Below are 27,506 nucleotides of genomic sequence, written 5' to 3'. Positions count from 1 at the left end.
ATGGCTAACTTGAAGATTTCACAGAATAGTTCATGAGACAAGGAATATCCTGAACCAGTGAAATGACATAAGAGGAAGTCAATGAATTCTAACCTCAAGGGCAAATCCTACAGTACACTGGCTCTCAAATTCAGCTGCACACTGGAGCCACCTGGGAGCTGTGCATAGTACTGACCGCTGGACCACCCACTGGCCCTGGGCTGATGGAATGGCTCTGGGCTAAGATGGGACACTGGGGTTTGTAAATTACCAGTTGAGTATAATATAAAGCAAACTTTGAGAACATTGCTTTTTCCCCACATGAAGAACTGTGTGCATACAGATGCAGAAGTACACAAATCTGCAGCATAAACCTCCTTGAGGGCCATAGATTAAATGCACTGCAGTCACCAGCATCCTGGCTAGGAACACCACCAGCCTCCTATTTCCACCTTCCAGGTGATTGCAGCCCCGCCATCCAAGCATGGAGGAGTCCTCCCTGGTGAGAAATTTCAGTGTGCAGAATGGAGAGCCCTCTCTCCTGGGAGTCCCTGCTTTGACAATAAGTGCACTGGAGAAGTTGAAATCAAGTGGGAGGCACATGGGCAGGCTTCCTGGATGAGGCCATATTGAAAGAAAGATGGGATCTGAGGAGTGGACCAGAGAGAGGAAAGATGTGAAGTACAACAAGTACATTCAGAGCCGAGGTCAGGCCCAAAATACAATGTTGGCTGACAAGAGAGCCCTTGCACCAGGATCAAAAATTTTGAGAAGGCAATGAGGACTGCTGAAAAGATCAATTCCACAAAATTCCATGGAAACCCACTCATCACACCTTTCTGAAAACACTGGAAATGTAGGTTTCATGCAAGGAACTCTGGGTGACAGATGGCAAAGTTTGCCAAATGCAAACATGCCTACCAGCTCTGAGAAGCCATTCTCATTCACACTGCTTCAACCAGGGGAAATCCCCATGTGCTCACTGAGAACAAGTTAGCTTGTGCCACTTGAAGCTGCTTCAACAAACAGCTTCACTTCTGCACTTCTAAGCTGTTCTCCTCAAGAACTTTCAGAGCACAGTTCAGGCATGAAACACAAAGGGTGCCAGAAAGAGATCTCTTGAATCTAGCATCACCAACGTGCAGTGAAAAAGAGGACCAGCTGAGAAGATCAGTTCTCCAAAGTCTCACTGACATCCATTTGTCACACTCATTTACAACATTCACTTGAAGTGCAGGTGCCCACATGAGTGAACAGTTTTTTTATCAATGGCACAGAGGCTTCAATGTGTAAGCATGCCTGTCACCTGTAAGAAGCAGTTTTGAATTCTTCTAGTCCACAGAAAAAAAAAAATAGCATGTGCTCACTTACAACAAAGTTAATCAACAAAGCAAATTGAAACTGCTTGCAGCAAACAGCTTCCATTCTCCCATTCCCCAGCTATTTTCAGCAATCGCATCCAGAGTCCAATTCCAGCTCAATATAAAATGTGTGCTCCCAAGGAAGCCTGTATAATTGACATCACCCAACTTGGGGAGGCAAGGGGAATGCTGAGAAGATCAGTTCTTCAAAACTCCTACTTTTTCAGAAAACTCATTGAAAGGCAGGGTACCCACTTGCAGCCATCAGTGGTTGACAGATGGCACAGAGGCGTCAATGTGAAACCGTGAATGCCAATCATTACAAGTGCTTCTGACACACTCTAGTGCAACCTGGGACACCCCAAAGTGCTCAACGAGAACACACTTTGTTCCTGCAAGTGGAAGCAGCTTGCATGAACTGTTTTAATCAGGAAATTCCAAGCTCTTCTCAGCAATCACATTCAGAGCACAGTTTTGGCCCAATAGAAAAAGGGTCCTAGCAAGAGGGTCCCACACCTACGATCACCTTCATAAGGTAGCTTCCCATCTTCTGTGTGGAAGTGGGTTTCTCCTTGGCCCTTATGCTGTGGAGGAGACCACTAGGAGCTAAGCTTCATGCAGGACCATCTGACCTGGACTTTTTGCAAGCCCTACGAAGCCCTCACACAAGCTCAAATGCTACAGGACTCTGCAGACCAGTCCATGCAACAGTAGACATTCATTCATTGTCTAGAGTCTACAGGTTCCTAAATGCATGGCATTCATTATCATCAAATGCACAATTTTGATCAAAAACCATCACAGTAGTTCAGGTAACAAATCATCACAGTAGATCAGGTAACAAAAACATATATATTTTAAAATAATAATATATTAATGGAAACAACAAATACAGGATAGAGTAACAACTGTGTTACTAAACAAGGTCAAAGACAATGGCAAACTATAGATTCAAACTTTGAAGCCAATAGTAATCAATGTAAATATTCCTGGGCTGCCTCAGCCCCGCCCAGGCACACAGCAGCAGAATGGTTTTGCAAGCATCCTCAGGAGGGCTGGAGCCTTCTTTGCAGGACGAGAGGGAGGTTGAGGCTGGATCCACTCATTATTCTTTTGGGAGAGGCTCCTTTTCCTCAGCACGAAGTTGGGTTTTGTGTGAGGGTTCTTTGCGTAAAATACGTTGGCCTGCGCTGGAATCCTCAGCTCTGGGGAGAGAGGGGTGTACAAAATAAGGTGGCTCAGGAGGTGCTCCCTGGGACACCCCAACATCTGAGAGCCTGTGCCAGAAACGAACTGATCCACACACCTGAGAGCTCTCCAATTCAGCACCAATACCAACAAGACAGCCTCCACAGTCCTCCCTGAGGAAGAACTAGGCAGAGCACTTCAACAGACCTAATGTCTGTTCCTACCAAAGGCTTTGGACTCCAAAACATCCCAGGTCCTCTTGCGTCTGCCAAAGCACACCACTAGGGTTTGCATCTGAAATCTCCCACAAAAGTGCCGAAGATTCAGACCCCACATGAGCCATCTTCACAGGTGGGTTTGGAAGGAAGCATTGGATGGTGAGTGCTCTGATTTCAACATGAAATTCTCATTCAAGATGAATACACTACTGGGAGGTGGGAGGGACTGGAAGAAAGGTTGAGCATGCTTGGAGGAAGACCTCAACAGGAGTGCATCCTGGGAAACAGTACCTTGTCCCTGTTGGCTCCACTGAATCCTCATTCTCGAAGTAGAGGTCCTCCTTCTCCTCTCCGTCTTTCTCTCTCTCTCCCTCTCTCCCAGCCTTGTTCTCTCTCTCCCAGTCTATGCCTTTGTGGCAAGGGCTGAGGAGATCTCCACTGCCACACACTAGAGCTTTATGGACTGCCTCAGTGCACAACCAAAGAGAAAGTTGTGAAACCCAGAGAAAAGGCCTAGGATTCTCAAGTATGGCCACAGTGAGGACAGGCTGACCAGCACGGATACCACATTAGAGCCACGCTTCTGCGTTGGTGGAGCCTGCTTCCATGTGAACCAGGCTTCTGAGAATGGAGGCCACATTCCAAATGCTGCCCTCCTGAGAACAATGATTCCAAAGACCAGCAAAGGGACTGCTTCCCTCTGACATGGTGTATGGCCCAGTGGTGCCATGACCCCGAGTGGGGGAATACAACAGCCAGCTTCTCCTTCCTCTGAACACCTCTTTCCTGTCGCCCTCCTCTAACCTAGAGCCTGTTCTCCATCCATTCTGGGTTGGATGTGGGGATCTCTGCTATGAATTTCTTAGGCTACCAAGGCCCCAGACAGACTTCCTCTTGCATAGACTCTACTAACCTAACAGAAGGTTAAGATAGGAGACAAGTGATCCTAGAACTCATTGGGATGGTGGTCTTCAGCGTACATAGGCTGGGATAATGGCTGCTGAGGTGTTTGGCTCACAAAAGCCAACCAACCAACCAATGAAAAAGCGCTGACATTATTATCAGATGAGCTCTGTGGCTAAGTGCTCAGGAAGCCCTCATCTGACTCTAGTTAGGGATCATAATCTGGCTATTGGGATCACTCCTTGGCTAGTGGACTAGGTGCGGAAGACCATGGAATTTATGCAAAAACTGATGATTCAAGCTGTCTCCCAGGCTGTGTTTTCTTCCCAATTTCATCCTGTTACTGCTTGCTAAAATCTTGGCAATGCTCTGCCCAGGCAGTGGTTTTCTGGTCACACAGAAGGCTTTCAATCCTACTGCTTCAATCCACAAAATGCCAGTTCCATCTTTAGCCCATGCATACCCATGTTCCTCTGAAACCACTCCTATCTCAGACCACAGAACCATGCTGCTCCTGGAAAGAGGCTTTCCTCCTCACTCCTCAATGATGTCAGCTTTGGATGCCTGTTCATGTCCTGGGCAGGGCACCTGGTGGGGAGCCGCACTAGCCACTGGGGTATACCAAAACACCTGGAGAGCTTACACCAGCAGAAGTGCAGTTGGCTTTGTGCACGAGCCCAACACACCCTGTTGGAGTGTTCTTGGGGGTCAGAGACTACTCTTTGGTGCTAAGAGTTGACCTGAGTCCACATCCTGACCCTTGCTCTCTGTCATCTGATTGTCCCACTTACTCTGACGGTGAGAGATGATTTGGCCCAGCTCATATTCCTCCGGCTTCTCCTGAGTAAGCAAGTGTAGCTCGAGGGCCCTGCGGATGACGACAGGAGCCCGATCGTGGCAGGTCACCTGAAGCAGAATGGAAGACAGGCCTTCAGGAAATGGGCCTTGAAGTGACTACTCAAGGACAGTGGGCAGGGGCATTCTGGAGGCACCTCCACTCTAAATACAAGGGCAACATCCATGACCCTACTACCTGAGGCTGACCTCCTGCTCATCGTGTGGGCTCTTCCCATAGGCTACTAGCCCAATCCTTGTACATAGGACTTCCTGGACCTGCCATTGCTCTTTGTGGAGCTGCACTTCTCTCCAAGTGAAAGGACCCCACTACTTGCATACAGATGCAATCTCATCCCACAAGTTGGGAGGAATGGGACAATAGCCTCCAAGATCCTAGGTCTGCCCGAGGATGCAGGCGGCATTGGGAATGGCCTAGGCACAAAACCTAGAGGCTTTGGTCTGAATTGCCAGGGCCCAAATCAGACCCAGGAACATGACCACACACAGGAGTGACGAAAGAGAGCCATGAGAACTCCTGGCCTCCAGAGGCTCAGTGCTGGCTGGGGTGTAGGAGGGCACCTGTTCCGGCAAGGGTGGTCATTGGGTTATCTGGACATTTAGTGTGCTTGCTCCACATCCATACTGACTCTGCAGAGAGACCCTCTCAGCTCCTTGTTCAAGGAACATGCAGAACCTCATACTGGTGTCCTGCTCCATAGAGGCCAGCATCCCATACAGGGGAACCTGCAACCTAGGTCCTGGCCTGTTCTCATCTGTCACCCATACCTGCCTCTGCCCTTCTGGACTGCATGCTGCCACCTGACACACAGACTCCCTCAGACATGGCGGTGGACAAGCTGCTGCTCTCCCTCATCTCAGCTCCAGCCCTTCACACTGACCTCTTTCTTCTTGATTCCCATCTATCCTCCTGATCATCCAGAAGCTCCAAATTCAAGAGGGCATGAGTAGTCCATGATATTGGACCAGTGTCTGCTCCCCACCCAGGTGTAAGCACCAGGGGACACCCCTGCTCCCAGGCTTACCAAAACAGTCTTGGCCATCTTTGGACTTTGTGTTTCTAAGTGGACACGAATTAAGCAGGTGTCTCCCACCTGCTTGTGGGAAAGCGGCCTGGAGCACTTGCAGGTTGATTCTGAGAACTGTGGGGGATGGAACATCAGCAAACCCAGAAACAGAAAGCCACCCCAGCCTGTCAGTTGGCTCTATGGGCTTCTAGCACATATGTCCAGGAGCTCAGGCTTCTTATTTCCCCAGGTGGCAGTGGAATGGCAGCACAAGTACAGCTTGAATAAGGTAGGTGTTTACCTCATTTCCCTTGACCTTGCGGCGTTTCCTCACGATGAAATAATATTTTATTTGTGGATTCATGGACAGATACATCAGTGAGTGGTCAGGGACCTTGATTTCTGAAGAGTGAAGTGGAGAGAATTGTTAGGTGGCACTCAAGGATTATACCACAAAACACCCACAACCCCTGAGAGTCTCCGCCAGGGCGAGCCTGCACCAGAATTGAGAGCCCTCCTATCCAGCTACAGTGCCACCAAAGACTCCCTCAGTGATTCTTCCCTGGAGAAGATGATGTACAGGATTCTAAACCAAAAGAGCACCTGGCAATGGAAACAGCACCTTGGGCCCAGAACTTCTCAGTGCAGGTTGGATCTGCCAAAGGGACACTGCTAGGCTCTGCATCAGGATTGGCAAAGGCTCCTGTGCTTAGGCCTTTCTCCCCAGGGCAGCCATGCTCACACATGGGCACTCAGGGAAGCGTTGGATGGTGGGGGAATTCATCCCCTTGCCCTGGATGAATCCACTCATGGATGAATACACGGAGAGGTGGTATCCATCAGAGGTGTGTTGGGCATGGACATGGAAGGACTTCAACAGGGTGGTGCCCTGGAGAACTCTATTGTTTTCTAGGTTCACTCTCCTTCCCCTTGTTTCTCATCATGAGCTGTCTGCTTGGTACTTTTATTCTGGTTCTTGTTCTACTTCTGGATCTTCTTTCGGTCCTGCATCTTCTTGTAGTTCTTTCTGGGTCGTTTTCCTGTTCTTACATGATTCTTTCTTGTTCTTCTTCTTGTGTATCTCCCTCCACCCTTCCTTCTGTTCACCTCCTTCTTTTTCTTCTTCTGCCTCCTGCTCTTTATCGTGTGATCCTCTCCCCACTCAGGAGTGTCTCTTTCTCCTCCTCCTCCTTCTCCTTCTTTCTCTGGCAATGGTGGGGCATCCTGAGGAGTTCAAATCTATCACACTCTTCTGCCCAGATGCAGCCTCTGTTCAGTAGTCCAAGATGAAATCAGTTCTCAATCAATGGCCAGGAGTGAAACCAAGACCAAAGACAAGTGACTTCCTTTCTTTGTCATTGTCACAGTCAGGAAAGACTGAATAACAGACACCGCATTCTGGATAGGCTTCTACCTGTGGTAGTCAGCACCTCATCTGGACCAGGATTGCTAAAATAGATTCCACCTCCATAAAGCTTTCCCAATGAAAACAAGGTTTCCAAAATCTAGGAGAGGGCCAGCATCACTGCCACCCTCCTGCCATAAGGCATAGATGCCATCACACCTAGTGGGTTCCAGGCCCCCCGTAGTCCTCCCTTTTGACGTCTGTTACACACAAACCTCCCCTGGTCTGGAGCCTGCTCTCAACTGATGCTTGGGTTGAAAGTCTGTTTCTGAAATCACCTTTGTAGATTCTCGGTTTGGTAATTCCTTTTGACTGGCTTATTTTTTTACTAGGGATAAAACCAGAGGCACTTAAGCACTGAGACCATTCCCAAGCCTTTTTACTTGGGTACAGGGTCTCCCTAAGTTTCTGAGGCTGTTTGGAAATCCCCATCCCCCTGCACTGCCTCCCAAGTCCCTGAGATTCGCAGACACTGCCCCTTGCCCAGCTCCTTGCACCTCAGTCTTCCTCATGTGTGAGACAGAGCCAACTCAAATGAGGCGGTGTGTGAAAATGGGAAAACTCACTTAAGTGCCCGACAGATGGTGGGTTCTACTGTGGACAGGCTGGGATGGTGGAGGCTAGGAGTGTCGGGCTCACAAGAAAGGAAAGAGCACTGGCATTGTGGACAGCTCAGCATTGTGGCCTCTGTTCTTCAGATGCCCTTCTTTGTTGCTGGAAGGAATAATAACCTGGCCATTCTGATATCTTCAGGAGATGGGCACCCAGGCACAGAGGACTTGGAATTGTTCCAAAAAGAACCCAAACAGGCTGTCCCCTGGCCTTGACTTCCTCTTCACTGAGTGCTGTTCCCAGTTGCTGCAATCCTGACATTCTTGAGTAGGCAGGACTTCTCATATCCTGGCCATGGATTGGGACCTGTGCGGCTTCCGTCCATAGCAATGCTGATCCAATCAGGACCCATGCTCTGCTCCTCTTCATTTGAAGGCATCCTTATCAGTGAGCCATAAACCAAACTGATGATGGATTGAGCCTCTCTCTGCCTTGCCCTCATCGATATTAGCTTTGCATTGCCAGACCAGGTCCAGGGGAGAACACGTTTAGGGAGGTCCAGCAGCCCCCTGGGGCTGCACTGAACACCTCCACATTGGACACGCCCATCACTGCACTTGGTTTCCTGCACCAGGCCCACCACACTCTGGCTATTTTAGGGCCAAGGCCCACTTTCTCTTGGCTGTGAGTTATCCTGAGCCCACTGTGGATCATGTCTCCCCACTGTCTGATTGTCCTACTTACTGTCATGCAGAGACATCATTCTCAGCAGCTCAAAGTTGTCCACATCCTCATGCTGCAACAAATTTTGGTCCAAGGCCCTGCGGATGAGGCTTGTCACCCTCTCCTGACACGTCACCTAGATCAGGGTGGGACAAATGTCATCAGAGAATGGCTTTTAGAGAAGCTACCCAGAAGACTGTGGTCAAACATTCAGGAGAAATCTCAGCTACATATACAAGGGCACAATCTTGTTATCCTGCTACCTGAGTGTGTCCTCCATATACCCCCTGTGTTCTTGTAACGTGCTACTAGAACAATCCTGGTACAAATATCTGCCTGAACCTGCCATCTCCCCTCTCCCTGGGGAGCCACATTCCACTCAGGTCAAAGGACCAAACTGCCTATGCGCAGACACACTCTCATCTCACTGAGATGACAGCAATGGGCCAGGGATCTGAGCACCAAGTGTGCTCTGGGATGCAGGCTGCCTTTGTGGGTGGAAGAGGCAGATGCACTGAAAATTTTGGTCCTGACTGCCACTACACAAAACAGACTCAGATACAAGAGTGTGCACTTGAGTGCTTCATGATAGCCTGGAGAGGCCCTGGGCTCTGGAAGCTCGGTGCGGGTCTGGTTCTAATGTACTTGACTCAGCACTGGCAGTCACTGAACATGTCTCCTCTGCAGCTGGACACCTGCAGCATTAGCGTGTCTACTGCACATCCATAGAAATTCTGCCAAGAACCCCTTTAGTTCTGTATTTACATACATGCAAAGACTGACATTCCGAAGCTGTGGCATGACCCCCCAGGTGATCCCGACCCCACATTTCCACACCTAGTCATGCTAAGGAGGTTCTCTTTCCTGCCACCAGGAACACACCCCCTCCTACACATGTGACAAGTCACTGCCAGTTCCTCTGCTCCAACCTCACTCATTGAGAATACCAAGTTCTAGGCACTGCAGCCTGCACCCTGGACATATCTCTGCCTTCATCTGTCCTCAGCACTTCCGTCTACACTTCTGGCCTGCCAAACCCACAATACACAGGCCCACTCACCGCTGCAGCTGGGCATGCTGAGGCTCTCCCCCCTCAGGTCAAGCCCTTAAGACTGACCTCTCTCTTCTTAATTTCCCACCACAGCCCCAGGGTTAGCTGTGTCTCCTGCCTTCCACTGTGTGGACACCCAGGAGGCAGCCCTGCTGTCTTGCTTACCAGGATGCGCTTTGTCTCCCTCAGGCTCTGTCCCTCTAGGAGGACGTGGACAAAGCGGCTGTCTTCCACCTGCTCGCTGGAGTGAAGCAGTGAGGAGCTGCTACTGGTGACTTTTCTCATGCACCACTCATTGCTTTGGGTGGCCAGGGGCAATGGTCCTGCAGCCACCGCAGAGCTTCTGCTCACAGCTGCTGGGATCCTGGATGCCACTGCCACAGAAGGCTCCAAGAACTGTGGGGGATGACAACATCAGCAAAGCCCAGCACCTGCACCCCACCCAGCCTGGCATTGGCTCTGTGGGCATTCTACAACATCCATCCAGAACCTGAGGTTCTTGTCCCTTTGGAGGATGTGGAGTGGCACCAGGAGTAAAGACTGAAGAAGGTGGCTGTTTACCTCCTTTGGCTTGACTTTAAACAACTTGCTGGCAGCTGTTTCCCGAAGAAGAAAGTTGTAATCCACTCTGCCATCCAGGGCGTAATATACGTTTCCATCTGCAGGGATCCTCAGCTCTGGAGAGGCAGGGGCAGAGGCGTTGTAGGTGACACTCAAGGAATACACTACCCAACATCCCCCGCAACTGAGAGCCTCTGCCAGCTCAGGTCTCACACACAGACCTGAGAGCCCCCGAATCCAGCTACTGTTGCACCAAAGACTCCCCACTGATTCTTCCCTGAGGACCCTCTATGCACAGGAGGTCCCCTACAGGAACACCTTTCAAGGAAATAGCCCCTTGTACCCCAGACCCTCTTAGTTCACGTTGGACCCACCAAAGACAAACAGCTACAATTTGTATCTACATTGGTCCCCAAAGACTCATGTGTTCAAGGTTTTCTCCCCACTGCAGCAATGATCACAGGTGGGTTTGGGGAAAAGCACTTGATGGTGGGTGCCTCCACCTTGCCAGTGGATTCATCCACTCATACAGGGCTACACTAATTGGAGGGGTATGGTTTGGAGGTGTGTTGAGCGTAGGTGGAGGATGTCCACAGTAGGGCTGTGCCATCCAGAGATATATATTTCTTTTGAGTTCCCCACTTCTGCATTTCCTCCTCATGAGTATAATTCTCATTCACATTTTTAATCAATTTATTGTTATACTTCTTGTTCGGCTTGTGTTTCTCCTTGTTCTTGTTCTTCTTCATCTTCTCCTCATGCTTCTTCTTAAAGTCATCTTGAACTTCTTATTCATGGTTTCCTCCTTCAACTTATTTTCATTTTTCTCCTCCTCCTCCTCCTCCTCCTCCTCCTCCTCCTCCTCCTCCTCCTTCTTCTTCTCATTCTCCTTCTTCTTCTTCTTCTTCTCTCCCTCTCTCTCTCTCTCCAAGAAGAGTTTACAAGCTGTGAAGGGTTCTATTCTACCACACTCTTCTCTCTAGAAATGGCCTCTGGTCCTAAGTGGACTCAGTTTGCAATGAATAGAAAGATTGGAAACCAGAAATGATTCTTCATTGAACTACTTTTCTCATGTACTCAACTAGGTCAGGAAAGGCCGCCAAAGTAGGCACCCTCTGGTTGTCTGTCTTCTTTGACACAAGACAAAGAAGCCTCTCTTCTTGGCCACTTGTGGATAATAGCTTTGCAATCCTCCTCAGGCCAAGTAAAGAACACATGATAGGCAGGTCCACAGCCCCTGGGGAACATGAAGAACCTGCAGATTTATGCCCCATCATTACACTTTGTTTTGTGCACAAGTCCTACCATACTCATCCTGGGCACTGAGTCAATGCACACTGTGTTTTGGCTCCCAGTTATCGTGAGCCCACTGTGACTCACTGCTCCCTACCCTCTGATGGTTCCACTTACTCTGATGGTTCGAGAGAATTTGCAGAAGCTCGTAGTTTTCTGGGTCCTGCTGCTGGAGCAAGTGTGCATCTAAGGCCCTGCGGATGATGACTGGAGCCCTGTCCTGGCAGGTCACCTGAGCAGGGTTGGAGAAAGCTCATCAGAGAGGGAATTTGGGAGTAGCTACCCAGAGGACAGTGCTCAAGGACAATCAGAGACAAGTGAGCTCTCAACACAAGGGCACCATCTTGATACCCTGCTACCTGAGGCCTTCATGTGATCATGTGGGGGTCTTCCTATGAGCCTCTAGTCCAATCTTGGTACAAGAGTTTGCTTCAACCTGCTATGCCCTACAGGGACAAGGGAATAAGGACCAAAAGACTTTGTACAGACACACTCTAGTCCCATCAAGATGGGAGGAATGGTCCAGTGCACTTCCATATCCATGCTCTGGTCTGGGATGCAGCTGCATTTTTGTGTGGACCAGGCACAAACCCTAGTTGCTTTGGTCCTGACAGCCAGGGCACAACACAAACTAGGACTCTTTAATGATAGGCATGGAAGCTGCTGGGCTCGAGAGTGTCAGTGCTTGCTAGGGTGTCAGGAGGTTCGGACCCAGCAGGTGGAGTGGTTCAACATAGCACCCCTGGATGTGTACACCAGAGTCTCATGATGGATACTCCACACCCAGGAAAATTCTGCAGAGAGAGCCGCTAAATCTCTATTCACATACATGCAAACTAGGACACTAATGGGCCCCTCCAAGGCCCCCAGTTCTCTGTGACCCACACCTACCCACCCTAATCATTCTACAATGGCTCCCTTCCCTTCAACCAGCAACATATCCCCTCCCACACACAAGAAAATGACTGCCAACTCCTCTGCTTTAACCTCCACGGTTCAATATACTCCTCCTCAATACAAAGGTCAGTAGAGGATGGCCTGTACCCTCGATATTTCTCTGACCTCCTCTGAACCCAGCACTCACTCCTGCACTTCTGACCTGCACACCCCAAAACACGCAGGCCCACTCGCACCCAGACCTGGCATGCTGCTGCTCTCCCGCCTCTCTCTTGCTCACTTTCTGCTCTCCTTCCTGACCTTCCAGAAGCTCCAGTTCAAGAAGACAGGCCTAGTCCAAAGTGTTTGCTGTGGACTCGGTCTTCCCCACTGTGGGCTCCCAGGAGACTCCCCTGCTCGAAGACTCACCAGGATGCTCCTATACTGTGTTGTCCTTTCCTTTTCCAGGTAGACGTGAATGAGGCACCTGCCTCTCATCCGCTTGTTATATTGGGGCCGTGGGGAGGACCGAGTAGAGACCCCTGATGTCCTGGACTCCGGCTCTGCCCCTTCCCTGGGAGAAGGCTCTGGCTCTGGGGTTGGCTTAGGAGCCATGACAGGAACTGAGCTTGTAGCTAGAGGAGAAAAGATGCCAACATGACTGCCTTGCCCTGACCTTCCCACAGACAGACAATACCCCTGCTGCCAGGAAGAACTCAGGCCCTTAGCCCACACAGGACCTCTTTGCAGACTGGGGTCACTTCCTGAATGGACAAAGGCTTGTCCTAATTTCCAGCCCAACACCAGGCATACAGACTACCTGCAGTGGGACAAGAGTCGGACCTTTCCTCATATACCCTTAGGTACTCACCACAGTCCACCTGGCCCTCAGGCTTTGCCTGGCTTGATTTGCCATCTTCAATTGCGGCCAGGAGGTGGTGTGCTTGGTGTTCCAGGTTCAAGCCTCCCAGCAGGAGCCACATGGATAGCAGCTGCCTCAGACTCAGAAAGCCTGGAGGCTGATGGGAAGCCTCGGAGTAGAAGTTCACCCAGGTCCCCAGAAAGGAAGGTGAGGCACTGTGGGGAGGAAGGTGTGGAGTCAGCAAAACCCTAACCTTGCCTTCACCACGGCCTCCAGAGAAAACCTCTGACCCTACACTGGGGAGAGCAGTCTTTCCTCAGCCTTCCCAAGTCAAATCACCTTGCAGTTCCCTATTCTGGAAACAGGAGCCCACCCTCTTGACCCCAAGCCCATTCCATGTTGAAGTTGGTCCAGGGGTCCACCATAGTCACTGAAGAGGACAACGTGCACTTATGCCCCATGGAGTCAGGGATGCAGTCACATGTAGGATATGTACTCATGGCACCTGCGGTTTGAGGCTGACCCCCATGAAAAGGGACCAAATGGCAGTCATTTGCACCCTATTTTTCAATGAATTATGAAACGTGACTGGAAACGTGTCTTCACACAGTGGGTGCTTTCTCCATGTTCATCAGTGAATGAGCCCAAACTGCTGATTCCCACATATCTCTGGGTGTGGGAGCCGCCATGTCCAAAGCCCCTGTCCAGCTATGTCCCAGCTAGGATGCTCTGTCCCACTATGGAAACTAACATGTCTTTATTAACCCAAAAGTGCTTTTCCCAAGGCCTGAGTTTTGAGACACCTCTGGCACAGATCTACGTTCTTCACGAAGCCAACATCAACCAGAAAGGCCACCTGGCCTTGCTGAGTCCACCTGGGAATGAGCCTAGTGCACACCATTGAGCTGTGGTGCCCAGTGTGTGGGGACTGCTCCACGGACCTCTGTGGATCAGCTGGAGTCAGAATGGTTTCTCTGCCTGAGAGGGGAGTTCACTCCCCTTGCAAGGCTGTGGCAGGCACCTCCAGGACTCGTCCCAATTGGGACTGACATTCCACTATGAGTGTGGTCCTCTATCTCATTAGGTATCACAAACCTTTGGGTCCCTGAGAGGTACATGGCAGCCCCAAGACCCAGGCATGAGGGGGCTACACACTTGGGCTTGGTGGTCTGGTGCTTACCTTGGGAACAAGAGATCCAGCACCTGCTGGGTGGGGATGGAATCCCAGGAGATTAACCCCATGTTGCTGCTGAAATGTCGGTTCCTCCCACAAATGACAGGCAGGAGCTCATTCCTAAGCTGGTCCTGCCTGTAAGGTTCAAGGCTCTGTACCTTGAAGGGCTCCTCCGTGTTCTCATCATTTTCACCCTGGGTTGGGACCAAGAATGGTGGGTTCAAAATGGAAATGGTGACAAACAGAAAAATGACTTGTGCCAATACACTAGAGTCAAAGCACAATGGGACAGTTCCCATCAGTACAAACACACACACACACACACACACACACACACACACACACACACACAGTCAGAATAGGAGTCCTGGGCCATTCATCAGGGATCAGACTAGAGGGCCTGCTGGGCTCACCTGCCCTGTGCTACTCACTGTTACTCTTGAGCTCCTCTGCGACAATCGCCAGAGGCTCTGGCATCTAAGATGAAGCCTCACCCAGTGCATCCACAAAAGGGCTAGTTGGCCCCCCTGAGATTCCTGGGAGCCTGAGGCTCGGCATTGTTTGCAACCACAGGAGAACATCCTTCTCCCTCCAGTTTCTCCAACCAAATGAGCTCGGATGGCTTGGTCAGTTAAGTGGGTGCCTGGATACCAGGGTTCCATGTTCTGTTTGATCCATTGTCAAGGCAATGATGTCATTTCCTGTGCCCATACCTGAGCCTCTTTTCACATAAGACCACTTTCAAAAGCCCTATGAGCTGCTGATTTCCCCTCCATGCCTAAACATCTCAGGTGCGCAGGTGTTCACCAACAACTACCCAAACATCCCCACCAGCATCTGCCCTGCTTGGTGCCACTAGAGTTCCAGCTTGAAGCCTTCAAAAATGCATTCACAACCAGTCCTTCCCTCTCAGCAGCTTTTGGACCCTGGTCCCATCATTGTGCAACTCATGGTGTGCCCAGTCTTTTCTGGAAAGTAGGGTAGCATCTAATCTCTAGGGTTTATTGTGTCTATTGGCCCATAACACCCTCTATTCTCTCTGAAACCAGAGATGGGACTCACAGGTGGCTAAAGCACAAATGTAGAGATGGGACAATCACAAGAAGGGCAGAGACAAAGAATGCACCCCAACTCAATCAGGCCTGTGTCCCACACAGGGACGTGGCCAATGTCCGTCCCATCGTGGCTGCAGTTCCCTCTCTACGCCATGGCAAGTTGGAGGGGACTGAGATGCAGAGGCTGCTCCCCTCTGCCATACAACTTCCCAAGGCTTCTCCTAAGATTTCAAAAGGGCCAAGTGTGTCTAGTGTTGGGGTCTCACAGAGACTCCGAGGTACCACAGCATCCTGCTGCCCAGAACCGGTTCACCCCTCACCTCAAGGGGGCTCAGCCTCTGGATTCATGGGAATTGAAGTGGGTACAGGTGATGGGATATCACCTCCAAGACTGAGTTATGCCAAGTCCATGAACCCTGTCTGCATCCCTGTCTCCAGCACCACTCCCCCCTCTCTCTTTCCTCCTCAGAGCAAACAAATCCATTTAGTAAGTGTGTCCTGTGATAAAGACATGACAGTCACCCATCCTCTCATTGCAAAAACACTGAGGCTCAGCCAACATGGATCCTACCAGGAACACAGGCATAAACTCAGAGTCCAATCCTCCCAGCTGAGCCTCAGTGGAGCCTGGACTCCCAGCCTCCTGAGTCAAGGAAACAGAGGTGCCTAGCCGAGCCACCTTGGATGCAGCCGCACACAAACTGAACTCATCAATGCCCCTTGCTCTCAGTTGTGAGTAAGAGGGGAGGTGGTGTTTCACAACCCTGGACATCAAGTGCAGTCTCCAGGCTTTGGGGTGTGCCCTGGCCTCTCTCTATCTGCCCAGGCCCTCCAACTCACACTGGCCTTTTACCCAACCTCCTTCTAGGGCCAAACTCAATCCTGCCTCTCAATTTCTTCTGCCTTCCCCAACACACTGCTCCGCAAAATGAGCAGGGCTGGCTCTCTGTTATCATGCTGGTGTCAGCAGCAATGCCACCCCACTGACATAATTCTGAGTCCCAACCTAAGCACTCCAGCTGTCGTTGCCACACCTGGCCTGTTTGGGCTCTGGCTCTTGCTCTTTTCTTTCATGTGCATGTGTTTTGAGGTTTTGAGTTTCTCCCACTGCAGAACTGCAGCTGTGGCAGGGTAGAGCTCATGAGGGTGACATTCTGAGCCATGTCCAATCCCATCAGGACTGTTAACACAGTGCTGAGTGAACACATGGGAGGTGGTTGGACCCACCTTGCCTCTGAGTGGCTTCCTTTCAGGACAGGAATGTAGGGATGGGAGCCCCTGGCGTGGGATGCTTTGCACAAGGCGTGACCACGGGCTCTTTCCTGGCAAAAATGGCTCCACTCAGCATGGAGAGCACTGTCATTCCTGGTGGCTAACAATAGCCCTAGACCCCAAAAAGGAATCCACACTCAAGATTAACGTCTGAGTGTGCGTGTCTTCGAGGAAATGCGGTCTCCTGATCCCAGGTGCAAAGGGGTAAGTCCTCTAACTCCAGGGGCCATGAAGGGACATCTGAGTTTCCCTTGTCCTTCTTTCCCTCTCTGAATCCATGGTGTCCTCACATTAACCACAGTTAGGACCCTGGCCTCATTCCCCAGTTGGGATCATTAGGCTCCATAAACGACAGTCTCTAAGATGCTCATGAACCACCACCCTCTGCACAACCCATAACCCTATTCACCCAAGAGGCAAGAGGATTTCTATTCAGGAAAACCAGGAAAGGGAGAGCCTTTCTCAAGGACACAAGGACATTAGTGAGTGAGGGAGTGATGAATGGATGGAGAACTATTTCCACCACCAACTTCCAGGAGCATATATGGTACTTTGGGCACAGGTCCGTACCCTTTTTTTCCAATCAACTTTTTCAGAGAAGTGAGGCTGCCTTCTAGATGGCACCTCCACACTAAGGAGGTCTCCTACTTCTTCCACATGTACATATTGCAACGGGCCTCCCACTGTGCATCTGAGAACACTCTGTGGGCATCTGTAGCCTTTCAAGACCCCAGAAACCATGCGGGCACCCCAGCACCAGCAGAGCATTTGTGCACATCACAACAATCACCCCGGGTGAGAACTCTCCATTCCACTCTGTACTAGGCCCTGCCATCTGTACTGATCAGTCCAACCCCTCTCCTTCCTGTTTCTTGATTATACTACCATGGTTCCCACACATGGATGCCAGGGTGCTTGTGGCCCCCCAACCATTTGGGTTCCAGGAACAAATGCCACAGTGGAATGTGTTTGGGAACTTCTGGATGACGGGAAGTCCCACCCTCCAGGTTTTCATCTTCAATGTAATGAGTACAGAGGGAGCCAGAAGGGCTCTGTCAGGTAGAGAGGTGGGAGCTGATGGAGCCTCAACTAAGTGCCCAGGACTCTGGGTTCAGAGCTGGTGTTATGTGGAATTGTTGAGAGATGTGACGAAAACCCAGCTCACTGTATGCAGAGACAGCAGATGCCCTCACGTGGTCAGGCTGCTGTGCTTCTCAGAGCCCCAAGATGTTCCACAGGTGTGGAGGTGGGGAACCCACGTGCCAGCCCAGGCTGCTCCTGAGCACCTCTACCTGGATTGGAAGCACGTGACTCTGCATCAGAGTCATCACATCAATGTATCCAGGCCCCCCACCCCAAAAGTTCTCTCAGAGACACTGAGGTTCAACTGGCTCTGGATTTGCCCTTTTCTCTGGGATTCTGGGGGCCCATTAATTAGGAGGTCACAACAATTCTCAGCACACAGTCTGAGCCTACTGAGATCCCAGGAGTATCCAGGCATTGCTTCTATTTATAGTCCATCATGACCCACGACACTGTGGACACGTATTGCACTCACCTAAAGAAACCACCAGGCCAAGGGCCTTCGTGCCACTGGCCTGCAGAGATCTGGAGGAGCAGGCAACCTATAGGCTGCGTGGAACCAAAGACCCTAGATGCTGAGATCTGAGCTGGACATACAGCTCATGTGCACACAGTCACCACTGTCACTGAGAGTGCAATTGAAACACTCGCAGAGTTAGAAGTGGACCTGGTATGCCCATGAGTGAGGGTGATCTGCATTTCTTGAAAATGATCGTGTCCAGAGAAAGGCAAATTTTGTAGGATTTCACTTATCTCAGATTCTCAATTATCAGGTTCATAAAAAGTAAATACAATGTTCTTTTCCTGGGCCTCAAGGGCACTCTAATTCAGCATTGATGGCAAGAGTATGTCCACGTGAGTTCTGGAGATGCATGGTGGTGACGCCTATACACCAACATGAACATGCTTAATGCCACTCAACTGTGTCCTCCAAAATGGTTTAATTACAAAACGGATGTTTGGTGTCAATTACCACAATGTAAACACTTGGGAGACTGCTGATTGACTTATCTTAGCATAGTTTGTGTTGTGATGGCAGAATACAAGACACTGAGTAATTCATAGCACAGATTTTATTTCTCAAACTTGGGAGGCTGGAAGACCAAGACCGGGGGCCAACTTGTAAGAACGTTCTTGTTGTGTCCTCCTGGGGAAGCAGGTGAAAGAGGGACAAGGGCTGATTTGAGAAACCCTTTCCCAGGGAAGGAGAATCCATGGCCCAAGCACGTCTTCAAGTTCCCACCCACTAACACATCATAATGCAGAGACAGAATAGAATGACAGCCCATGCTCCCCAGAACATCCCATCTTTTGGCATGAGTCCATTTCTGCAACATTTCACAAGTCATGATTTTGGATAAGACAAGAGTTAAGCTGAACACATGGGGAGAGGGCTCCCTTCTCATCTGCTGCTTGCAGTGTTGCAGGTGGCCTTACAAGCCATCACTGAGGTTCTGCACAACAGCTCCGACTGCCCCCCATCACATCCCCATGAGGCTGACTCACACACAAGTCCTGAACACTCCCAAGCCCAGAAACCAGAAATGTTACAAGAAATCCAAGGGAGATTTGTTCAAAGTCAGCCCAAAACACCAGTCTACACAGGCTCAAGTCTCTTACAAAAGTGCCCGATTATTTGCATCTAAATGCTGCATATCTTCTTCCTGTAGCACTTCCATTATCTCTAGATGACTTCTGACACCTAATACAATGAAAGGGCAGTGTCATTCTCTGTAACACTGTAAGATCCAGGAAACAATGAGGAGAGAAGTATCAGTCCAGAGAGACACAACTGCTTTCCTAATAGTTTGGATTTCCAGCTGGTGGGGATCATGGATGCAGAAGAATGGGTGCAGGGCCAACTGCACTTTCTTGCTTTGCATTGAGGGGAGGAAACACTGCAGCCAGGATGAGGGCTTCTAGGAGCTGATATCCTTCAATTCAACATCTGGACACATCTGACCTTCAGGCTGGAAGACTTTCTACCAGGGGATCCAAGGACTTGCCTACTGTGGAAGGAATCCAAAAGAATAACTTACTTTAAAGGACATCAAAGAGGTTCAGGAGGGAGGAAGCCAACCCAATTGTCTAGACCACTTTTAGAGGTCAGGGGGTGGGTTCCAATGCAAAACACCGCAGTCCCATGGAGAATTCTGCAGTGTGTTGGTGATTAAGGAGAATGTGTGAATCCAGGGGTCACTAGGTCCTCTCAGCCATAAGGAGGGAACCTGCCATAAAGGAACTAGGACAAGGGTGCGAGGAATGCTCACTAGGGGAGATCTGAAGGAAGGAAAGTGTACTCATTAGAAAAGTGTCCCCTGAAAATTCTTAGCCAGCCAAAAGTCGTGCGAACTTGTGTGGAAAAAGAGTCTTTGCACAGGATGAAGCTGAGAGCTCACATGATGGAACACAGCTTCAACTGGGACCAAATCCAATATCTGATATTCTTATAGGAACAGGAGAGTCTGGACCCAGAGACCAGGGAGACTTGGGGATACAGTCTAAGTGAGGATGGAATCAGGAGGGGATGCCCATATGGGAACCACAGATCGTGGGCAGCAGTAGGAGAGTGGGAAGGGCTGGAAGAGTTGGGGGGACAGTCCCCTTGAAACCTGGGAGGGGTTAGGGCACTGGGACAGCCCAACACCTACTGTGTTGAGCCTCTGGAGCTCAACAGAAGACACTTCCTCTGTTGTCAGCCACCTAGTTAACAGGGTTTGGTTGCAGCAGCCTAGGACCCAGCTGAAGGTCTGAGCATGTTGGCCATGCAGGTTGGATCTGGACCGCAGACACCCTCATCAGAGACTGTAGGGTCTCAGCCCTAAGGCAAGACAAGCACCAAGTCAGGCCAGGTGGGGAAACAGCTAGGCACATACTCTGGGGGCTGGTGCCTGTGTTACTGGGAGCACTTCTGATCCCAATTCCCTGATCTGCTGCCAACATAGGCTACAGAGGAGGGTACAGGGACACAGACCACAGATCTGCCCCACTCAGTGGGCCCAGGCCAACACCACACCCAGCAGCCTCGTGCCATGCCCAATGAGTCTCGAAGCGGCCCCCTCTTCCCATCCTGAGAGCTCTTCCCTTCCTCATGTGCCACTAGCTCCCTACTGTCTCTGGCAATATCTACTCTGTGAGATGACAACATCCGTGGGTACTGCTCTCTCATCCCAGGACAGTGTGGTCCCACAACCCTGGTGAAATGGGCCACCTGGAGGCTGGACCTGGAGGTTGTTGAGGCTGAATGGCAGGTGTGGTCCTCTGGCACTTTATTATTTAAGTTAAAAAAACAAAAACAAAAACAAAAAACGGGTCTTGGTGCTCAAAAATGTTTGATTTGCATATTCTCATCCCCTAACCCCAATATTTTCATTATTTCCTCACATATGAAATCTTAATAGCAGGAAGTTAATTTCGTATTATACAAAATTGATTGAAATAACATTGGTATAAATAATCAATCACCATACTTTCAATTTTTGTTTTGCTTTCCTGTTAGAAACCACTTGGATACAAGAGAACAGAGGACAGACTCATGGAAATGCTTGAAATGACAAGAAGCTCCCACTCAAGCTCAGCATTCAGTCCTGGAGAGGGTAAGACAAGGCCACTTTGACATCTGTTCCAAAGAGTCTACCAGACACAATCCTCTGACTGATCCCTGACTGAGCCATAGGAACTGGCTAGAAAAGCCTTGACATCCTCAATACATTCTTCACTTAAGAATACTTGACAACCATTGATATCCATCTCTCGTTACCTTGCTCCCCAGCCAACCATTCTTCAACAAATTCAAAGGAGTAATTCATGCAAGCACACAGAAAGGGATGTTCACTACATTCATCCAAGTGCGAAAAAGACAACTGGTATTTCTTGTTTGGGCTATTTCAAATGAAATCCCTTCTGCGTGACCTCCACACACCAAAGGAAAATATTTGTGAAATTCCCACATAGAAGACAAGATACACTTGCCAAGGAGGCAGTGCCAACAATTTTGACACTCCAAATGTAGAGTGTGTGTTTAGGAAGCAGTCACAGTTTCCATGAGAGAGTCCCATGAAATCAATTAGGAAGATCCATGCTCTAGCCCTACCATGCACGTGATGTGACTTGAAAGAGTCACTTAGTCTTAGTAACCATCATCACTAACCACTAAGTCAATGAATAAAGGTCCTCAGGTGTCAAGCTACAAAATGTGGGATGAGCATGGATGAGGATGGGTGGGAGAAGTCTCCAACTCTAACACAATTAGGGAAGGCTGTGCCTGCCCTCAAGTGGCTGGGGGGGCTGGGATCCTGCCACAGAGGGGGATTCCAAACCTCACATCCCCTGACCCAAAGCAGAAGACCAGGTAGAGTCCAAGGATCCTGGGGTGGCCCAATGGCAATAAAGGTCCAAAGGAACTAGGGATCTGCCTGGACCCTCAATCCCCTACTCTGAGCAGGGCTGCATGACGAGACCAGAGGCCATCCACAGCAATCTGCCTTTACAGGAAAACAGGGACTGCAGGCTGCCTCTGGCTCACTGAATCAGGGTGGTATTTTCATAAAGCAAGACCACTTCCTCACATTTGACCAGCAGCTCATGCGCTGACAGCACAATGGCTGGCTTGACTCAGGCCCTGAGAAATGAAATAGAAAATTCATAGCAAACACATCTTTAGCTCTTCCACATCATCAAGGGGTGTGATTCATTTCCGTCAACAAAGGGGTCTGAAATGGTGTCTAAACATGCTGGGGACTCACCTCTGTGTGAAACTCTTCAGGAAAAAGGGGATCAAATCTCATGAAGCAACTCTTCTCTCTTCTAGCCCATGGGCAATGCAAGGAACCTGCATGATACCAGAGGCTCACTTCTCTCTTCTCATGTCTTCTGGAAATGATTCATTAATGCTTCCTTCAAGGTGAAGCAGAAGCCTGCATTCCTAGCTGCACAGAAGTGTCTGAGGGCACTGTCTCCCTTAAAACCCAAGAAGAAAAACAGGTCATTAAAGAGGCATATGGATTAGAGTACATGTTCAATGATCCATCCTGCCTGGAGCCTTCCACATGCCCATCTTCCACATTCACAGAGCAATGCTTGGCTATTCTCAAAGACCAGGAGACCATGATGCTCATCACCAGGAAGTCATTAAAGGACTCAAACAGAGCAGCATGGATTGCAGAAGGTGGCACACCAAGGATCTTCATCTCTGCTGCTACAAGACCTTAACTTCAGTATTGACTTTCTGCCACCTACCAAGTATGATATTAGTGTCAAGCACAACATGCAGACATGCAAGTAGCAGGTGACACCCCACATCCATTTACAGAAGTGGGCAACATCTGCATTGGAACAAGGAAGTATCTTATCCTTACTGGTAAAAATCATAAGAAACAAAGAATAAAATGGATGCAAGATTTCTCATTTCACTATTACGTAGCTGTTGGAATTCCCTATTAAAAAATACCTCCTCCAAAATAAAAAGTATCTCAGACATGTGTCAACTATTCAATGGATGACATTTTAAAACTATGGCCTTTACTTAATATTTATGTATGCTATAGCCCTGCCTAATGCTCTCTGAGAAAGGAGCACATAGAATTGGATCTTTGAAAACCTCACATTTGCTGATAAATATTACTGCCTATGTCAGGCATGGTGAAGTGAAAAGTGGGACTTTGGATACTCAAAGAACACAATGTTGTGGGATTGGTGTCTCTGATTCATAGACAGTATGTGGTTTCAATGAAAGCCAGTGAGGGAGCAGGAGTAACGAAGCTCATTGAACAGATGACCTCAGGGGATACTGGCAAATAGGCCAACCTGAAGAACATGTTCCAGCTAACAATGGTATTTGGGCTCCTGAGCCCAGACTGGTTGTTAAAAAAGTGCAGACAGGCAGTGTTCATGTACAAAATGTCTACCATTTAAAGGTGGGTAATTTAAATGGTATCTAGTTACACATCTGAAAAAAATGGTCTACCAACTTATGAATTTCATTTTAACAACAACAACAACAAGAAAAAAAAAAACTAGACAATTGTGGGAGGCCATCCTCGCACGTGATTTGACTTACCTCCCTGGCTGGGTGAGAGGCGCTCAAACACAGTTGTGTCAGAGCCATTCCCCACCCTTTCCCAGGTCCGAGGGATTGTCCATGCAGAGGCATGCCTGGCCACTGACCTGAAGACCCAATCGTTGTCCTTGACCTTGGGATGCTGCCCCCCTTAACCTTCACTGGATGGGATTTTCCCTTGAATTTTTTATTCCCCAATAAAAGCTCACTCCCTGCATGCTCTCCCTCTCTCCCTAGTCTCTTGTGTAAACCTTGCCACCACATTAGGTGGCTAGAAGTGGGAGCTAGGAGAAGCCGTCTCGGAGCTGTGAAAGGTAATGAGAGTCTTGTCTCTTTAATTTAAAACTCACTAACAATTTCTTATGAACTGAACCTTCTTTCATGAAGCTCGAGCTGGTCGCAAGGCAGAAACAATGAGACATATAAAGATAAAACCTTGTCTTCACCAGGACACCTAGAAATAGGTTTTATTTGGCTCATGCAAATAGCTTTCAATAGAAATTCTGATTTCTGAATGAACCCATTCAATTTTATAATGCACAGATCATAAGGTTTTCTTTACAGAATATTCTCTTCTTCTTCTTCTTAAAGCCTCACATAGAAAATATCTCACAGGACATAGGAGGGGAATGATCCAAAGGATGAGAGAATGGCTGGAACCGTTCTCAAATGTGCCCATGTAGCCTAAAGTGTAAAGGCATCTAATTGTTCTCTAAAACAATGATGAACCTACTTGATCCATTATTAATAAATATCACCACTTTACCACTTGAAGCAAATCACAGAAAATTGGAAACAGATGATCATTGGCTTTGATACCTTTACTTCCATTTCATTACCCAGAGATGATCAACTCTATACTTCAAATGATGCACATTTATTACAGAATGCCTAAGATCCTGAGGATATATTTTGGCTCAGTCCATGGTATTGCTTCATTATTTTATTATTTTGTAAGTAATAAAATGTAACTTCATGTTGGATAATATATTCAAGCCATGAAAATATCATCCAAAATCATTCTTCCCATTAGCCCAATTTCTGTGCATGCTCACTTACTCTTTAGGAATTTTACTAATTATTTGAAGGTTCTAGAGGACCTGTTAGACTCCTAATGGACAAACCATCCAACATACTCCAGTGAATGTACCAGTGCTATAAGAAGAAAATACGGTCAGCCTACAGCAACGGGCAGCTGCCTGCCCCAGGCTGGGAGGAGCGCTGGCCATGGCACCAGGGCTGCTGGGCAGCAGAAGCCTCCACAGCCCGCAGGGAGCCTGGAGCACAGCTCTGCAGAACCATTCTCAGCCCTGGACAGAGGCACATGAGTTCCCATCACAGGCTCGTGACAGTCCCAGGTGCATGCCTGTCATGCCAGCCACCAGGGAGGCTGAGGAAGAGGAACCTTTGAGGTCAGCCTTGGCAATTAGACCTTGTGGCCAAGGGGGGGAAATTACAAGGGTCTCTGAGGGTGGAGCTCAGGTAGGTCACTTGCCTCACAGGCTCAAGGACCTGGGTTCAATCCCCAGAACCACACATACACCAAAAAGTGACCTTGGAACATGGTTTAAAATGATGGGTCACCTACACAGAAGGAAACGGGAGAGGGTTTTTAAAGCGAGGACTTAAAACAAAATCCACAGGTGGACAGGAAAACAAAAGGACACAGAGTCAGTGAGACCTGAAATACCTGGGCGGGTCTGTCTTCTAAACCGCCTCCTGCCCCCAGGTCACCTGGGCTCCTCCGTTGCCCTCCCCTCTCCAGGGGGCCTGCGGGTCAGGCCACCTCTTCTCCTCTGAGGTCCACGGCGCAGGCCACACGGCTGAGGCCACCGCATCCTGAACAGGACCCTGCAAATCAAAACCCACCCGCTGTGACCAGCAGCTCCGCCCAGGAGAGCCCTCAGGTGAGAACCGGGACAGCAGGGTCGGGCGGTGGGCGCTGTGGGGACCGCCCCGACGGCTCCAGGGGACAGGCAGCCCGGGACCGAGGCTCCAGGGCGGCGGCAGAGTCCTCTCGGGGTCCCACCCTCGTGTGGGCGTCTAGACCCCGGCCGCTCTGGGCCAGCTCACCTTCTCGGCTCCTGGATCCCGGGAGCCGGACCCACCACACGCGGACCTGCAGCCCCGCCTCCAGGGCGCTACTTCCGGGCTCCTCCCACACGGAGCTGTGCGCGACCCGGCTCCAAGTTCCCGCCCTGGCACAGGCCCCGCCCCCGTCTCCCTGGCGACGGCCCCACTTCGCTTCCGCGTCAACCTCTCCGTGCTGAGGGCGGGGCCTTTGGCGCCCCGCCAGCTGCGCTGTCACCTCAGCTGATGAGCTAGGGTGGGACAGCAACTAACTAGAGTCCTCACCTGTCCCCAACTTCTTAGGAGTGAGGCCTGCGGCTGCCCCTCGTGGCCGTGGGACCGAGTGGACGGGCCCTGGATGCTGGGCTTTCCCGTGCGAAATGGGCCTCAGCCAGGGGGACGGGACTGCTGCCCAGGAGGACAGGGGCCCTGGGAAGGAGCCTGCCACTCTCCTTGCTTTGAGGGACCGCCTCCAAGGGCCTCCTGGACTGGCAGCTGCTGACGAGGGCTTTCCTGGGCAAATGTTGTGAGTCTGGCCCAGCCTCAGGTCTGGAAGTGGGACCTTCCTTCAAGCAGGCACGACACTCAGGGTAGCACTGCCCTGTGGTGGCCCTGTGCAGTCAGCGATGTGGTAGAAAACAGTCTCTCCCGGGGTGCTGGGACTAAGCACCTAAGAGAAACCACACCAAAAGAAAGCCCAGGACCCTCGCTGCCCAGGCTGCCCAGGAGATGGGCCTTGGGGTCCCCAGGGCGGCTGTGCCCTGATGTGCTTCCTCCTAGACGCTTTCCTGCTCAACTGCTGAAGCGTTTGCTGTCACCCTGACCTCCATTACTGTTCCCATGCACTCCCGTTAACTAAGGTAACCTAGAAGGAGAATTCAGTTCCCTGTTGTTTGGAATGGCCAAAAGGATGCAAAGAGGCAGCACAGGTATGGATCAAATAGATGGTAGCTGATTGTATTACGTAAAGGAAGTGTCAAGTAAGTGAAAGAGTTGTCACTGCAGATATGATGGTGCCCTCCCTAATATTGTGTGTTATTTCTCTTCTTCAGTGTGTAGCACCCCTAGTGTTTGGCTGTGGTTGGTTTGGGGATAATACATGCTCTAAGGTGTACAGTCACTGAGATTCAAGACTTTGGTTAATGTTTTGATTTAGATATAATGCCCCCACCCTTGGGATATGATTGAAGAAACACAGCAGCTCTGATTGCAGTGGCAGACATTTACCCCTATGGTAGAATGCAGTCTGAGGACAAAATTGCTAAGAGAAATAAGGTAGGCCCAAGCCACCACAGAGGCATGAAGGTTCAGTCCTGGTCCATCTATGATCAGTGAGTCAATAAATTCCTTTTGGTAAGTAAGCCAGTTAGCATTGGGATTTGCTGTTATTTGTTTCCATGTACAAAATGTTTTGGGAAGAAGAGTTTTCCAAGTTGGAAAACAATGATCTCTCAATAGTGAGACAGTTTGAAAAACTGTTCATAAGGCTTGCTATTATGTGGTGCATCCAATAAGTCACTTATCTGTGGGGCTAGAAAAATAATCTCAAACAATTATTTAGAAAACTAACTCCTAAGAGATATCAAAATTTTATCATATGTTTATGACAGTAAATAGTATTAAAGAAGAGTGGATAAATGGTTTGGCATCAATATTCAGTGTCTTAAAGGAAAAGAGGAATTTCTCCTGTCTTATGTCCACAAATACATTGCCTTTTATGTAACAGGACATATTATATGTATACATGGACACTTAATTGAATCAATTAATTACTGTGGAAAAAGATAATAGGGGGCTGGGCTTGTGGCTCAGCAGAAGAGTGCTCACTCAGCATGTTCGAGGCCCTGGGTTTGATCCTCAGCACCACATAAAAATTAAATAAAGATATGTGTCCATCTACAACTAAATATATATATATATATATATTTATATATATATATATACATATATATGAAAGATA

At 49.4% G+C, this 27,506-nt stretch overlaps 2 protein-coding genes across 3 annotated transcripts in view; one reads left to right on the top strand and one right to left on the bottom strand.

Annotated features, from left to right (window-relative positions):
• Positions 1 to 2,173: 2,173 nt before the first annotated feature.
• LOC144369270 (uncharacterized) lies at positions 2,174 to 25,702 on the bottom strand. The gene is made up of 14 exons (XM_078028584.1): positions 25,550 to 25,702; positions 25,167 to 25,327; positions 22,164 to 22,377; positions 14,015 to 14,202; positions 12,844 to 13,049; positions 12,402 to 12,607; positions 11,214 to 11,328; positions 9,804 to 9,919; positions 9,408 to 9,638; positions 8,213 to 8,327; positions 5,813 to 5,913; positions 5,530 to 5,646; positions 4,441 to 4,555; positions 2,174 to 2,545 (listed from the first exon to the last, which is right to left on the bottom strand). The coding sequence occupies exons 3-14, from the start codon at positions 22,203 to 22,205 to the stop codon at positions 2,340 to 2,342; spliced, it is 1,758 nt and encodes a 585-aa protein (XP_077884710.1). The 5' UTR covers positions 22,206 to 22,377; positions 25,167 to 25,327; positions 25,550 to 25,702; the 3' UTR covers positions 2,174 to 2,339.
• Positions 25,703 to 26,429: 727 nt separating this feature from the next.
• The window catches only part of Tbc1d8 (TBC1 domain family member 8), a 154,693-nt gene continuing 153,616 nt past the window's right edge, over positions 26,430 to 27,506 (top strand). For both annotated transcript variants that reach the window (XM_078028580.1, XM_078028578.1), the window contains exon 1: positions 26,430 to 26,475. In XM_078028580.1, coding sequence (XP_077884706.1) covers positions 26,445 to 26,475 — 31 coding nt within the window. In that variant the 5' untranslated portion in view covers positions 26,430 to 26,444. The remainder of the gene's footprint in view (positions 26,476 to 27,506) is intronic.

This window comes from Ictidomys tridecemlineatus, chromosome 12 (genome assembly GCF_052094955.1).
Source record: "Ictidomys tridecemlineatus isolate mIctTri1 chromosome 12, mIctTri1.hap1, whole genome shotgun sequence".
In the NCBI taxonomy this organism is placed as follows: domain Eukaryota; kingdom Metazoa; phylum Chordata; class Mammalia; order Rodentia; family Sciuridae; genus Ictidomys; species Ictidomys tridecemlineatus.
The sequence above is the reverse complement of the archived record's forward strand: the minus strand, read 5'-3'. Positions and strand labels throughout refer to the sequence as shown.